At 36.8% G+C, this 13,328-nt stretch overlaps 1 protein-coding gene across 1 annotated transcript; it reads right to left on the reverse strand.

The window, feature by feature from the left end:
• Nucleotides 1–176: 176 nt before the first annotated feature.
• On the reverse strand, nt 177–9,047 carry LOC124158530. Its single transcript, XM_046533667.1, has 5 exons — nt 8,940–9,047; nt 8,614–8,827; nt 8,379–8,529; nt 7,519–7,844; nt 177–705 (listed from the first exon to the last, which is right to left on the reverse strand). The coding sequence occupies exons 2-5, from the start codon at nt 8,804–8,806 to the stop codon at nt 524–526; spliced, it is 852 nt and encodes a 283-aa protein (XP_046389623.1). The 5' UTR covers nt 8,807–8,827; nt 8,940–9,047; the 3' UTR covers nt 177–523.
• Nucleotides 9,048–13,328: the final 4,281 nt, after the last annotated feature.

Here is a 13,328-nt window from a genome sequence, read left to right on the forward strand (position 1 = left end):
ATTCTTTTTCACGCTCATTCTATCACATAAAACATGAATTATTATAGTCCCAATATTTATGATATAGTTAAATCTCATGTAACAAAATATCTTTTAACAATGCCAGAAACATGGCAATAAAATTGTTTTCAGAACAATAGGAACATAAATAGATTATAAATGAAAATAATGTCAAAAACACAAACAATTATGTATAATAACAATAGAAGTATGTAATGACATTGTTCTCATATCACAGATGAATGGCCAAATAACACTAATTTGGAATGGTAATTTGAACTAACACAAGGTTCAAAATTATGGCAACAAGTATTACTAAATCATCATGAAGGTACACTATTTATATAGCAGCGTCTTATGGTAAATGCATGCTCACCTTTAATGCAAGAGGGACAAAACTAAACCTGAGAAAAACCAAATCCCATAAAAATGCTCCTCACAAATAAAAGCTGTTGATAGCAATAATAAATACTCAAGTACTGTGCCAACTGATTCCATAAAATTTTATCAGCAATGTCAGCACTCAATAATACCGGACACCAAGAGTCATTCCCTTGGCAGCTTCTTTAATGTCACGCTCAGCCAAGTAGGCATCTTTATGGTTGCTGGTGAAGCCAATCAGTCCATATTCCTTCAAATCGTCCAACCAATCCTTCTTCTGGTTCAGCATCATAAATGCCTCGGTAATCTGTTTCTTCACGGCATCTATTACAAGCAGAATCACAAAAAAGGGATTAATAAAATCGCTTCTCGCATGGCAAAGGGTATGAATGGTACACAGATATTCCAAAAAGTGAAGAATTACTGAAGATGAAGTCTGCCACTAACATAAAGGAAAAAATTAGATTTGGCCAAAACAAGGGACTGGATTCATATGCCAAGATCAACACTTGAGTTTCTAATTTTTCCCATTGGTGGCTTCCGACTATCACAGTGCTGCACTGCTGGGAGTCATTCTCAATTACTCACAGAACAATGCAAGACAGGGACCGTAGGAGCCAGAAAAAAGGGTAGTCGCAAATCCTTAATGACAAAATATGATTGAGAAATGACTGGATGGAGAAAGCAGAAGAATTTTGCAAGAAGAGCAAATTATTCATCACGAACACATGGTTCAGGCATCATGAGGACAGAGGTACACTTGGTTGAGTCTATGAGAAAATGACAGATAGTAGTTAGAAACTAGTTCCGGGAGGTTGAAGAAACGCAGAATATGGAGGATGGTGGGTGGGATAAGATGCTGGACTGCTGATCCAGAAATGGAGAGAGCCCTTTAACACCAGAAGGACGGCAGGGGTCATTTGACCCATTTTCAGAATTCAAAGTAATGTTAAAAGATTTAAATTTTGAAAAATTTTCACTTTCTTCATTTTGGTCTCAATTTTCATAAATTAGCATAAATTCAACTATAATATTTTGTTTATAATTTTTATGACAGGTTATACTTAGAAGGACGGCTGTGGGTCATTTGACCCACAACTTGTTTTCTCACAACTATTTCTACTATTTCTCATGCCCGTGGGATCTTTTGTGCCATGTATATCTTATAATCAGCAATAAGCTAGTGTGGTAGATGATTTGCCTGATTTTGAATGTTCAATGCCGGTTTCGTCCCATGGACTCTTACCTGTATTTCAAAACCTTGGCATAGTGACATTTTATCCTCAATCTTTCGATGTTTTATGAGCAGCAAAGGGAAATAAGAAGTTCTCAATCGTTGCTTTGCGTGAAATTCATACAAATATGATATCTTTATTTTGTATTTTTCTATGCTTCAATTATTATTGCATTACCCTCATTGGAAAATCCCGTATCCCATCAGCGTTGTTGATCAGCCAAGATTTAGAGCTTCTTCTATTTTCAGAGATATTATTTTTCATCAACGCTACATCATGTTTACGAATAACTGTTTCATTTTTCCAGCCTGATGGAATTGTCACTTGGCCTTACCCCTTTGCTGGGAATCCCGCTGTAATGCCGCCTGACCCTGTCGGGGATTTGGACGGGTGGACTGCACGCTGCGCCCAGTGGCAAAATTCTATCTCCCTTTGAGAGAGCGAAGGGATTGGGTGGACTGTAAAATTCTATCGTATATTCTACCCAAGGAATCCACACGTGAGACGGAGCAGGTGCATTACTGCAAGTTCTTGTAAGATACAAATTGGGGGTTGAGTCCTTGCCTTTCGAACAGGAATTAGCGGCACTTATGACATTTTCATCCTTTAGTATGCATTTGAGATGCTCCCTGGCTCTCTATCCCTCCAATGCAGCTGAAGAATAGTCTACCATATTTCACAAACATTTGTGGATTATTTTGTATGCAGGTCAGTAGTGAGTTGAGGAAGAAAGTAAGAAGTCGAGAAAGATATCAATAGAGGAAAACCATCGCAATTCCAATAGCCGTTTAAAAATATCGTACGCCAGAGAGTGTTCTTGGAGCTTTATGGAAGTTGGAAGAAGATGATTCTGGAAGTGAATTGGAAACATCAGTCCAAGGACCATCTGTCCAATCCATCATCATCTGCAAGTGTTGGAAGTGACGATTCCAGTTTCATAGTCCAAAATAATGAATCCGATGACGACCCTGGAGTAACAGCCAATGAACAGCTACCCTTTCATGCAGTATATGCCAAATAAACAATACAAATTTGGAATCAAGTACAGGGTTTAGACATATGTGAAATCAAAGTACCACCTAAATGCATTTCCATATTGTAGCAAAGATTAAGATTGGCCTTCAAATCAAGCATTGGGGAAACATGTCACTAAAATGACCGAAAAGTACAAAAATCCAGGAAAAATTGTCACTTGTAACGATTATTTTCCATCCATCCAGCTAGCAGAAAATTTGAAAAAAATGGAAAATTTCTCTTGTAGGGACGATCAGAAAAAAAGTGGCGAGACGCATGAATATTGTAATCCATGTGTTAAAAAACACCTTAGGTCATACTCTTACGCAGTACTATCTGGCAAAAAAGAACAAGAAAGTACTTTTACTCAGCAACATGAACTCATACGACAGTATTTCCGAAACAAATAAAAGAAAACCAGAAATCATCCTATTTCATAATTAAAAGAAAAAGGGAGTGGAAGTGATGGATAGAACTTTATTTCCACGACTTCAAATCCAAAAGCCACATATTACAGGCATTACAAAGAAAAAGGTGCAAAACATCACCGCATTGCACCTATAAATCGTCCAATGTATGCCTTCAATAAAAAAAAGTACCTATTTTGTGGAAATAGCGCTGAAAAAATCACTGTCTGAGATTTACCAGAAAGTAATTATTTTTTTAATTTCGGTAAATATTGTAAACCCATTGTGCCTATTGTTAAAGTATTAAACACAAATGTTGTATTGAGTGCATATATTTTCATGATTAGATTTGCTATTGACTACTAAATATGGTATGATTGTTAAAAATAATTATGTATCATTAACTTTTGACATTGCCAATAATATTAAATAATGTTAAAAATGGTTTTTAATTAATTGATTTAACAATTTTTATGATAAAACCGAACATTGGCTGAACATGAGGTGTTCAATTCCAAAAAACATTTTAGAGGTCAAATGACTCCTAGCCCCAACCATCCTTCTAGGTAGAGTAAAACTCCTGTCCTCCTAGTGTTAAAATGCCTCCACCAAAACCTACTGTGGCTAATAACTGGCAGCATTCAAATTCCTTAAAGGGCAATGGCATTTTAACATTTGGCAAAAATTCAAACATCAGATTGCTCCTGACACCCCCTTCAGCCCACAACCATCTATAATTAAAGAATGGATTCTTTCAGACCCAAAGTAAACCAACGAGCAAAGCCATTAGCTTCCATGTGAACTGTGATACAGGATGATGAAGAAACTTGCAACTAAAAGTAACTTCACTGCTTTACAGGGTGCCAAAATTTCCTTAGATTTCTACGTTTTCCAGCAGATGGAATTGTTATCCAGGCTGCTTTCTAGTCCAATACATAGGCATCAATAACTAAATTTTGCTTGTGGGGCAGAAATTAATAACGACAAGAATAGTAGTCCAGTCATTTTAATTTGGTGGATCACCATCTAGCTTTAGGAATAGAAACACATGCACACAAGCATCCCACCCTAATTAGATGAGGCTCGGTAAGCCATCAACACATTTGGCAAAACTTAAGCTCACATTGAAGATGTAGCTCTTCCAGGCTTTAATCCACAAAGGTCCACGTATCTTCCCAACAACAGTTTCGCTTATATTGTGACCAGCTTCTTCAGGTCACTAAAGTAACTCTGCAGCATTTTTCCATCTTATATAGCTTAGCTCTCAGTGAAGTTCAGGATTGGCTGCTGAAGATGAACATTTTTTCTCAAAACATGTTTTCATGCCTATGGAAACTATAGAGCCAATCATAGCAAATATCGGCAAAACAGTCACCCTGAAGAAATATGGACTGATGCAGCGTATGGCATGAAGAGAGACATCTTCATTTACATCAACCTGCAGAAGCCTTCATAAGGATTTAGCTCACATATTAAAACATGAAGAAAATACAGTAAAGCCATCATTATGTAATACTAAACATTATAAAAAATATCATGGCAGACAATATACACTGCTTCAGAAGATGTCTACCTTATACTACATCCGCAACATCACAGTGTAAGACTGCAGTTAGAAAATGTAGTAACCCAGAGTTGAAGATTAGTAATGAATCAGTTCATCGAAATAGCTTCCAAATATGAGCTGCATGAGAATAACTGTAGAATATCAAGTAAGCAACTCTCCCAACAAATAAATCTTAACATAGAAGTTTATTGAATGTAGAGCTTCTAGTGTGAAGATTAAAAACAAAAAATTTACTAAAAATTATTTAATTTTTTGCTTTCCGCCAGGTACTTGCTTTGGTATGTTGTGAGAATTCAAGACATTCGCCAAATTTCCTGAGTTTTTCCAGAATACTGAAATTCCCTGAATATTCCATGCTCTTCAGGTTTTCCAGGCAAGCAGACAGCCCCGAATCATCTTATATTTAAGTCAAAGAGTATATAAGAAAAAAATAAAATTTCCAAAATGGTTATTCAAAACAGTCAGGCACGTTACTCACAAATGGTGTCAGCTCTTAAGAGAAAGTAATAAATCCCCATTATTTAGTTTAATTATTAATATTTATTTGTTTTTATATCATTATTTATTTTAATTATTAATATTTATCCCGATTATTTAGTTTAATTTATGTTGTTTAATTATTTGATACTCTCTCCACCCTTGCAAGCTCAACTACTGCTTCAGCCCACTAATGACCATGATAAGCTTTCAGAAAATTTGAAAGGAAAGTGAATCTTAATGTGGATAATTTTTGAAAAATAAGCAAGCACTGGCCTAATGAGCCACATTTAAAAGAAAGGGAAAATATGACAACGATTGGGGCATTTGCAATTTAAATGAGAGCCAACAATTACCTCAAAAGATAACTATTAACAAGCAACCACTTGGTCGGAGGAAAAGAGGATGACTCCCAGAAGACTGAATGAAAGACATTGTCAAGATAGAGAAGAAAAATGGAGACTGGAATCACAAAGAGATGTGCAAAAGAGGATGCAAGAGTTGGCCACCAGTCACATGCATCTAGTGATAAAAAAATTATTAATAAGATTAAGTTAAGATCCTAGTTCAGCCCAAGAGTCACTACCTAGACTGCTTTCAGGTTACTGTAATGATCCGGAGTATTTTCATTGATCGACTTTATCAATATGTCTCGACCCAAGTGGATAGTGAAGGGAAATCAGAAACAATCCACCCTCAACAGTGATACGAATTGGTTGTGTGCATAGAAGGAAGAATAACCAATTGTATGACATGAATGGTAACAACATGATAATGCTTCTAAATATGTGTACATTCAGCAACTCTAACAGTAATTTTTAGAATGTGATGTTTTGTCACAGTGACTTGCAGAACTTTGGTATTGCAAACCTTGGTACATATTGGGAGCCGGCTAGTCCCCTCCCCCTGTGACAAGGCCGACTCGTCACCCTCCCAACGCTCCCCCGGGCAATGACCGCACTATCAATCCGAGTGGTACCAGCAACCTTTTTCTATCAGGATCGCCTTATATTGAGGAGCGGTGCACTGGCTGGGAGCCTTTTCCCTTCCCTTGCTCTGTCTACATGGGTTGCCTGCCCACCTCCTCAGAGCCATCCTCTGCTCTCTGCGAGGGTTGTCTTCCGACCTCCCATGAGAGACCTACCGTTTTTACCAGCCCTTGCCAGGAAACATAGCTATAAGAAACTCATGTAGTTTAATCAAGAATGATTGATCTGGCACATATTTTGACTCTATAAATAAAAAATATTGAGTTAAAAAAAATTAGAGAGCATCTTTTCTGTCAGAATCTACAAACCTACAAAACTAAAGTTACCACAAATAATTAGGTATCTTGAAGGATTATTATCCAACCACCATCAATTTTCTGTGATAGAAGGTTCACACCCAAGCTCAACCATTATTTCAAGAACAAAAGTTAGATTTTCTTCAGACATTTGTACCACAAACATAGAGATATTACATCCGCTTCTATAGAGGCCATACAAAACATGTGGACAGACGATGGCAATGATGATATCGCAGTTTTAAAACTACCAATCCTAACTCAGAATAAAATGCAGATAAAGGTAGTAAAACCTACTAGATCGAAACTACAACAAAAATTATAGATAAGGGTCATTCCACACCAGTTCATCCAACAATGACACCCACCGATTCAGATTTTTATGACATTTTGGTCACTAGCTTCTATTATCAATTTAATAATCCATGTGAAATACTTCTGCACTCATCCTCATCGTTCACAACATATAAGAAGCAAAAGTTTAGGAAGTTTGATCAAAAGTGGAGATTCAACTTTCATATTGCAGGGCACATGATACAAGTCCATTGTGCGAAAAATCCACAGGGAAAAAATCATTCGCCTTGACCGGGATCCCGGTCAAGGCGAATGATTTTTTCCCTGTGGATTTTTCGCACAATTGTGCATTGCGGGTGACTCCCGTAAAGTTATCACCGTGGCTAGTCCCGGTATACTTAAATTAAACAAGTCCATTGTTCAGAAAACAATCAACATATGACCCTGAAATATTCCCTCATAGATTCCCTTGGTATTTTTTCTATTAAACTTTCCTGGTCGTGTTAGACCCTATTAAGTCATTAATTGTTAATTAAACACTTTTTTAATGCAAAAACTTTACATACCTTCTTTATCTCTCCAAATGCCTAGTTACACATATGAATTATTGCGTGAATGCATGAATGATTTTGGCACACACCGGAACGGAACATGTCTGAATGCATGAACCTAATTACAACAGGTTCTATTTTCTGCTCATGCATTCACATAAGCTGGGTGGTTATGCAATGCACTTTTGCATTCATTTACGCATTCACACATATTGACATTATCTTATACACGTTGTATACTTATGTACCGGGTAACCAGGACGCATGGCTAAGTTATAATCTTAAAGGCATTTAAAGAGGAACTTACCAGGCAATCTTGAATTAACAACAATAGGGTATGGAGGCAAAGGTCCAAGACTTTCAAGTACTTCTATATCCTTTCCCTGGTCTTGCAAGTACTTCTTGACACATGCAAATGTGTTGGCATCAACACATGCAGCTTCCGCCTTTTTGCTTAAAACCATTTGTACAGAAGCTAAATGGGATCCAGATTTCAGTTTGTTACCAAAAAATGAAGCATTCTCTCCTAAACTTTTCAGCTTTTTGAGAATGATCGTACTTCCACTAAGTGAATCTTCATTGCTGTATGCCCATGAACATCCACGCAAATCGTAAAAATCTTTCACAGTTTTTCTGGAAGTAGATGATAAGCAGTTCTTTAGCCATGATTACTCTTCATCAACTAATATGGAATATATAAGTAGCATTCGAACAAAAGGAACAGACACTCAATATATCTCTTCTTTTCAAGCAATATTGATATGTAATTTGCCTAGCAAAGTTTAGCTGGAATCCATTATGTAGTTCTTACATTAAAGATTTTCAAAGAAATATTTTCCAAGCCCTTAAGAATTTAACATCGTTTGATCTTTTAACCTGAAATATTTTACATATTCAGACTCAAATATTTCCGATTTAAAATTGAAAAGATGTTCAATTCTTAAAGACTTGGAAAATAATTCAACGACATTCGTTCACGGATTCTATGAAAATATTTGCGAGGCATATTAACTTTAGTACAACACTTCAGCTAAGTCAGACAACGTACTATCGCTTAAAATCTTTAGCCTTTCATCAAGTCCATTAGATAAGCCAGGGGATAAAAATGAATAGAAAAAACAAACAATATAAGCTTTCAAAAAATTAACAACAATTAACGGTACATACTTGCGATCAGCATGTATGATAATGTCCGCGTAGTATCCCTTCAAGCGATCAACATTCTTAGGATGATGGAATATCGGTGTCACTGGTAATAATTCAAAATACTTGTTTTTAGAATCTTCTAGTTTCACGTACGACGAACAACTAAGAAATGCTAAAAAAAACAAGATAAAATAAAATTAGTACCCTCTGCTCTTGACCTAAGATTAAAAAAATAGCTGTCATTAACTTCACCAACCTAAATCGACTAAGTCTGCTGAAAAGGGATCATCTCTATCTTTCAGTTGACTTGAGGATCTAGATTCATATATTAACATAGATTCACAGCCTAATGCATCTTCTAAATATTTCAAGTAAGTTTCATAAAGCTCAACAGGATGCCCAGGACACATGTACGTAATAATTCGTAGTCTCGGCTTGGTAGGCGGCATAGTGACAAGCAAAGAAGTTTACTGGAATTAATGCGAGGCATAGTATTAAAATCGCCATAAAATTTAATATTTTATTGAATAAGACAAATAGATGCTAAAAAAGTGGATTAAATTAAAGAAGAATTCAATTTACCAGCAGAATTTCGATCAATCTGTCTCCGCTGTAGGCGAACGATGTCAAACCACGCTCCGCGCTTTCAACTTCTGTTTTCGTTAGGCAGCTTTCACAAAACAGTTCAAGGCAAGATTGCGCAACACACATTGGTCTTTGAGAAGGAACAACTTCGCGACTAGATAAAATATGTATATTTTTTACCGATGTTTTGAGACCACATATTGTTTTTTTATACCTTATAAAATTCATTATGAAGTACGTTATTTAGCTATCTTTTTATTCATGCGCGGCATATACCGTAACTCGGTGAGTTTTCGGCACGGCTTTTTTCAGCCTTTTCGGCCTATGTGCTCCATGGAGGCAATTCAAATGCAGTAATATACATGGTCAACTTCGCGCTGGTGAAAGTATTTTTTATTTTAATGGCAAAGATCAAATGTGTTGATTTCATGGATTCAGACGGCTCTTGTGAATTTTTTTTCGCTGTCGGTTACGATGAAACCATTGTATTAATCATGGATGAAACGAGGACGGGTTGTGTCGGTTATGTGAAGTTCAGTGCGCCTCGACCCTTGCACTTGGGCACGACCAGGGAATTAGAATGGGGACGGATGAAGCAGGGAGAGGGGTTTGAGAACACCTCCGTCTTCCAGGGAATACCACATTTTCAGGAGGGAGTATTTCTACCCCGGAAAATCTTTTAATTGAACCTTCTCAGAACCAAAATCAAGGCTAACTACTAGTTTTTTCATAATTCTGTAGTTTTTGATATTTATATTAAAATATTTATGGGGGAGGGGGAGCGAGCACATTTCGAGATTTCTCTAGATAAGCCTGTGACCTTACGAAAGATTCTGAGGAATCCCTCCAGCTCCGCCCAATGGCAGACAATCATGGGTCCGTGTTATATTAATGATGCCAGTTTTATTGGTCGCATTTATATTTTTCAGTCAGCTAGAGGAATATAAATTTCCATCATGAATTGATCGAACTAAAAATAAATAGATCAAATAAAAAAATAAATATTCCTCAGCATTGTCCAGTTGCATTTTAAGACCATCGGTTCAGAAGATAATTTCGAATGCATGTTATTAAGTATTTACCAACACCTCCCCCCTTCACTAGCATTGTATAAGGTTCGAGAAGCACATGTTTACCTATTTCGTTCCTTGGACTATGAAGGGTTTCCGAGAAATTTTCTCTTCCGGGAAATTAAATCTTAGGAATTCCAACCACCACTTCTTCTACTAATCCTAAAAAGACAACACTCAGAATTTAGCAGTTTACCTCCTCATCCTCATGTCCACGGGATCTCATAGACTTTCGTGACCATACCTAGAATTCTGCGATCGAATTAAGTACTGGAGGTCGAAGCTGCGCTTGAAGGGTATCCAATACCTCTCTGATGACATCACACCACGTAGCATCTGATATTAGCCAGCTTACAGCCTACATAACGGATCTCTGGCTCATGATCGCGCTGAATGCGTCGGCCCAGTATCGGCAATCAATATTGAGCCGATATTTTTGAACAAAATTGAGCCAATGTCGGCATATAATATTTTAGTTTAATGTCAGTGAAGGAAATTTTCCTGGTTTAAACAATTTTCGTAATATCTGGTGGCGATATTCCTTGTTGAGAGACATTGTAAAAATGTCTTAAAACTTGAAATGAAACGGCTATGGCAAGTATTTTACCCGTGATTTTTACTCGACTGAGGAGATTGAACAAATGGGATAATTTCTCAATGGGATCGATATATTTCTCACGTCATGACACCGAAACTTACCACTGCTGACGGTCAAATTTCGGATTACAGTGTCCTCAAGCGTATGTCCATCGGGTGTTTGTACTTACATGCTAACCCCTCCTCCTAGCCTATAAAAAACTGAAATTTTCATTTTTGAGTCCCTTCTTCACCACTACTGGTGGAAATTTCGATTTATTTATCGTCTGCAATAAAAAAATTATGGAAGCAAAATCAAATATTATTTAACACATTTTGGCACATATATGGGTGTTTTTATTATGTCGTGTTCTGCTTTAATTTGCTTCATTTGAAAGTGGAAACGCTGGCGTGTATTCACGCAGGAGAGTATTATTTGCATGAGTCGCAAACGTAGAGACGCATTCATCCCTTTCCATCAATGGTCAAGCTCAATTTTAGTACTCCAAAAAAAACCTCCCGTTGACTCCTCATTCTATTAGTTACTTCTTTTTTCAACTCATATTTTCATACTTTCTTAATTACATACATAGCTCATTCGTGGATAATTCGGACTTTTATATTACGAATTAGTCTTCAACTTGAAATTTTTGCCACATCCATAGCGTATGAAATCCATACAATGATAAAAACATATTGATTTATATAAGTCACGTTTCTTGTAACTTTCTATGAAGGAGCATACGTTAGAAATGCGTATACATTTATTACATTTGTTGATTTCTCATAAGTTGTGTTTTTTTCAATCATTTTGTTGGACACTTTTATTATTCTACGATTGCTAGATTTTTTATTTGTCGTATTTATCCTTCAGGTTCGAAGTATCCAAGTAAAGCCCCCTTCAAGACAGCTAAACGATAAACAACTGGCGTAACTTGACTTAATATCCCCTGACCTATGAGTGAAATATCCACCATTGAAAGCTCACTCCATGTATCAATAGAAAAATAGTTTTAAGTCAACTTGGAAGAGTGGATGTGATTTTCGTTGGATATTCTTATTTTTCTAGCTATTTCCAAAAGTTTTTTTTATGTTTTTCAGATAAAGAAAGTAAAGTTACTTGACATTTAAGTTGTTGTAAACCATTTACCGCTACTATGGACTGTTCAACTCCATATTAAGGCCAAGTTTAGTTGTTGTGTGAACGGGGCTTAACGATTGATCAAGAACTTATCGGGCGTACCCAGCGGGGGGCAGCAGGGGGCAGCTCTCCCCCCAGAAGCAAAAATATATTTAGTTCAAAACGAAAGTTTCTTTTGAAGAAAAATTATATAAGTATAAGACATGGAACTAACATAAAAATCATAATTAAAAAAAATTTGGTGTCAGTGACCTTTTCTGCGCTAAAATGTAACAACTTGCCCCCGCCCCCAGTTTTGATCCTGGGTACGCCCATGACTTACGAGGATTAATTTTATTTATTTTGTTCTTGACCTCTTGCAGATATTTAAATGTGGCCGCTGGAGGTTTAGGCCAGTTATATTAAATTTAATATAAAAAAATTATAATATAAAATATATTTTTTAATCTTTCACATTTGCCGACGTTTCAGAAATCTATTTTCCATTTTCATGTAGTATTTCATGTATTTACAAATGAACTAAACCTCAAGAGTTCATATTAAAAAGGAAAAAATATTAGAATAAATAGGTACATTCTTGGGATTCGGATTAGGGTTGTTGAGTGTCGCCGACGGTGAAAACGCCCAGGGCCGCTCTCAAATCAGTCTCTTCACTCTTGGATCGATGTCTCCTTCCGTGACGAATTTATTCGACACAAACGGACGAAAGTCCCACCGACCAGTCTAAAGTATTACGGCCGGTGAGAGAACCTTCGACCGGGTGCGGCGTGGTCAACGCATTCACTGATGAAAAATCCGATGGCAGCCGGGGGTGCTTTTTTGTTTTCGGCGCTCTCGCTGCATTTGCCAGTGATATCCTGACCGCATCCGACGGGAAAAGCACCTTCCTGGATATCTCCCTTGAAGATAACTCGCCACTGAAATTAGAAGAAACTTCCAGACACTTTACTTTCAGCAACCGATCGGGCCCTTTGAAGCAAAAAGCTTGCCTAAACTAGAAGCAGGGTGAACACTGTCTGGATGACAATGAGTTTCAGAGGTAAAAAATGACAGAGAGAGTATTGAGCTGTCCCAGGAAATATTCCTAAAAAAGGCACTAGTATTAGTTTATTAGACGTGAGCTTCAAAGTCTGATATTCGAGGACATCGGAAAGTTCAGGAAGCTGGAGGCCTTATCAAAGACTTGTTGGAAAAATGACCATATTCAAAATTTTTAGAACAACATCGATTTAAGTCAACAAAAATTGAGTAATGTTTTGACAAACATCACATTCTAGGTGCGTCATGAAGATATATAAATAAAATAATCTGGAAGTGTACAGTTTAGAATTGACTTTGCTTGCTTTCTTCAAATTGACCAAAATACATTTACCATACATCAATTGTTGTTTATCACACAGCAATTTATTCATTGAATTATCTAAGTTCGTAAAATAATTTCTCTGGTCGGTAGTGAAAATAAAATAATGTTGAGTTCTCTTAGCACGATGTTATTAATCACCTCGTGAGGATTAGCAGGGCCACGACCCATGAATTCCTAAGTCCTATTGCCCGGGCGTCCGTGCATGCCAGTTAATATTAGATGATAAGCTATAGAGA

This window comes from Ischnura elegans, chromosome 5, assembly GCF_921293095.1.
Source record: "Ischnura elegans chromosome 5, ioIscEleg1.1, whole genome shotgun sequence".
NCBI lineage: Eukaryota > Metazoa > Arthropoda > Insecta > Odonata > Coenagrionidae > Ischnura > Ischnura elegans.

Bases quoted from the DNA above. Each gene is read 5' to 3' on its own strand.
- LOC124158530 (XM_046533667.1), bottom strand. From the start codon at position 8,806: ATGCCGCCTACCAAGCCGAGACTACGAATTATTACGTACATGTGTCCT. The intron at 8,530-8,613 runs GTTGGTGAAGTT...TGTTTTTTTTAG, and splicing joins AGCAGACTTAGTCGATTTAG to CATTTCTTAGTTGTTCGTCG. The intron at 706-7,518 runs GTAAGTTCCTCT...TGCTTGTAATAG, and splicing joins TGTTAATTCAAGATTGCCTG to ATGCCGTGAAGAAACAGATT.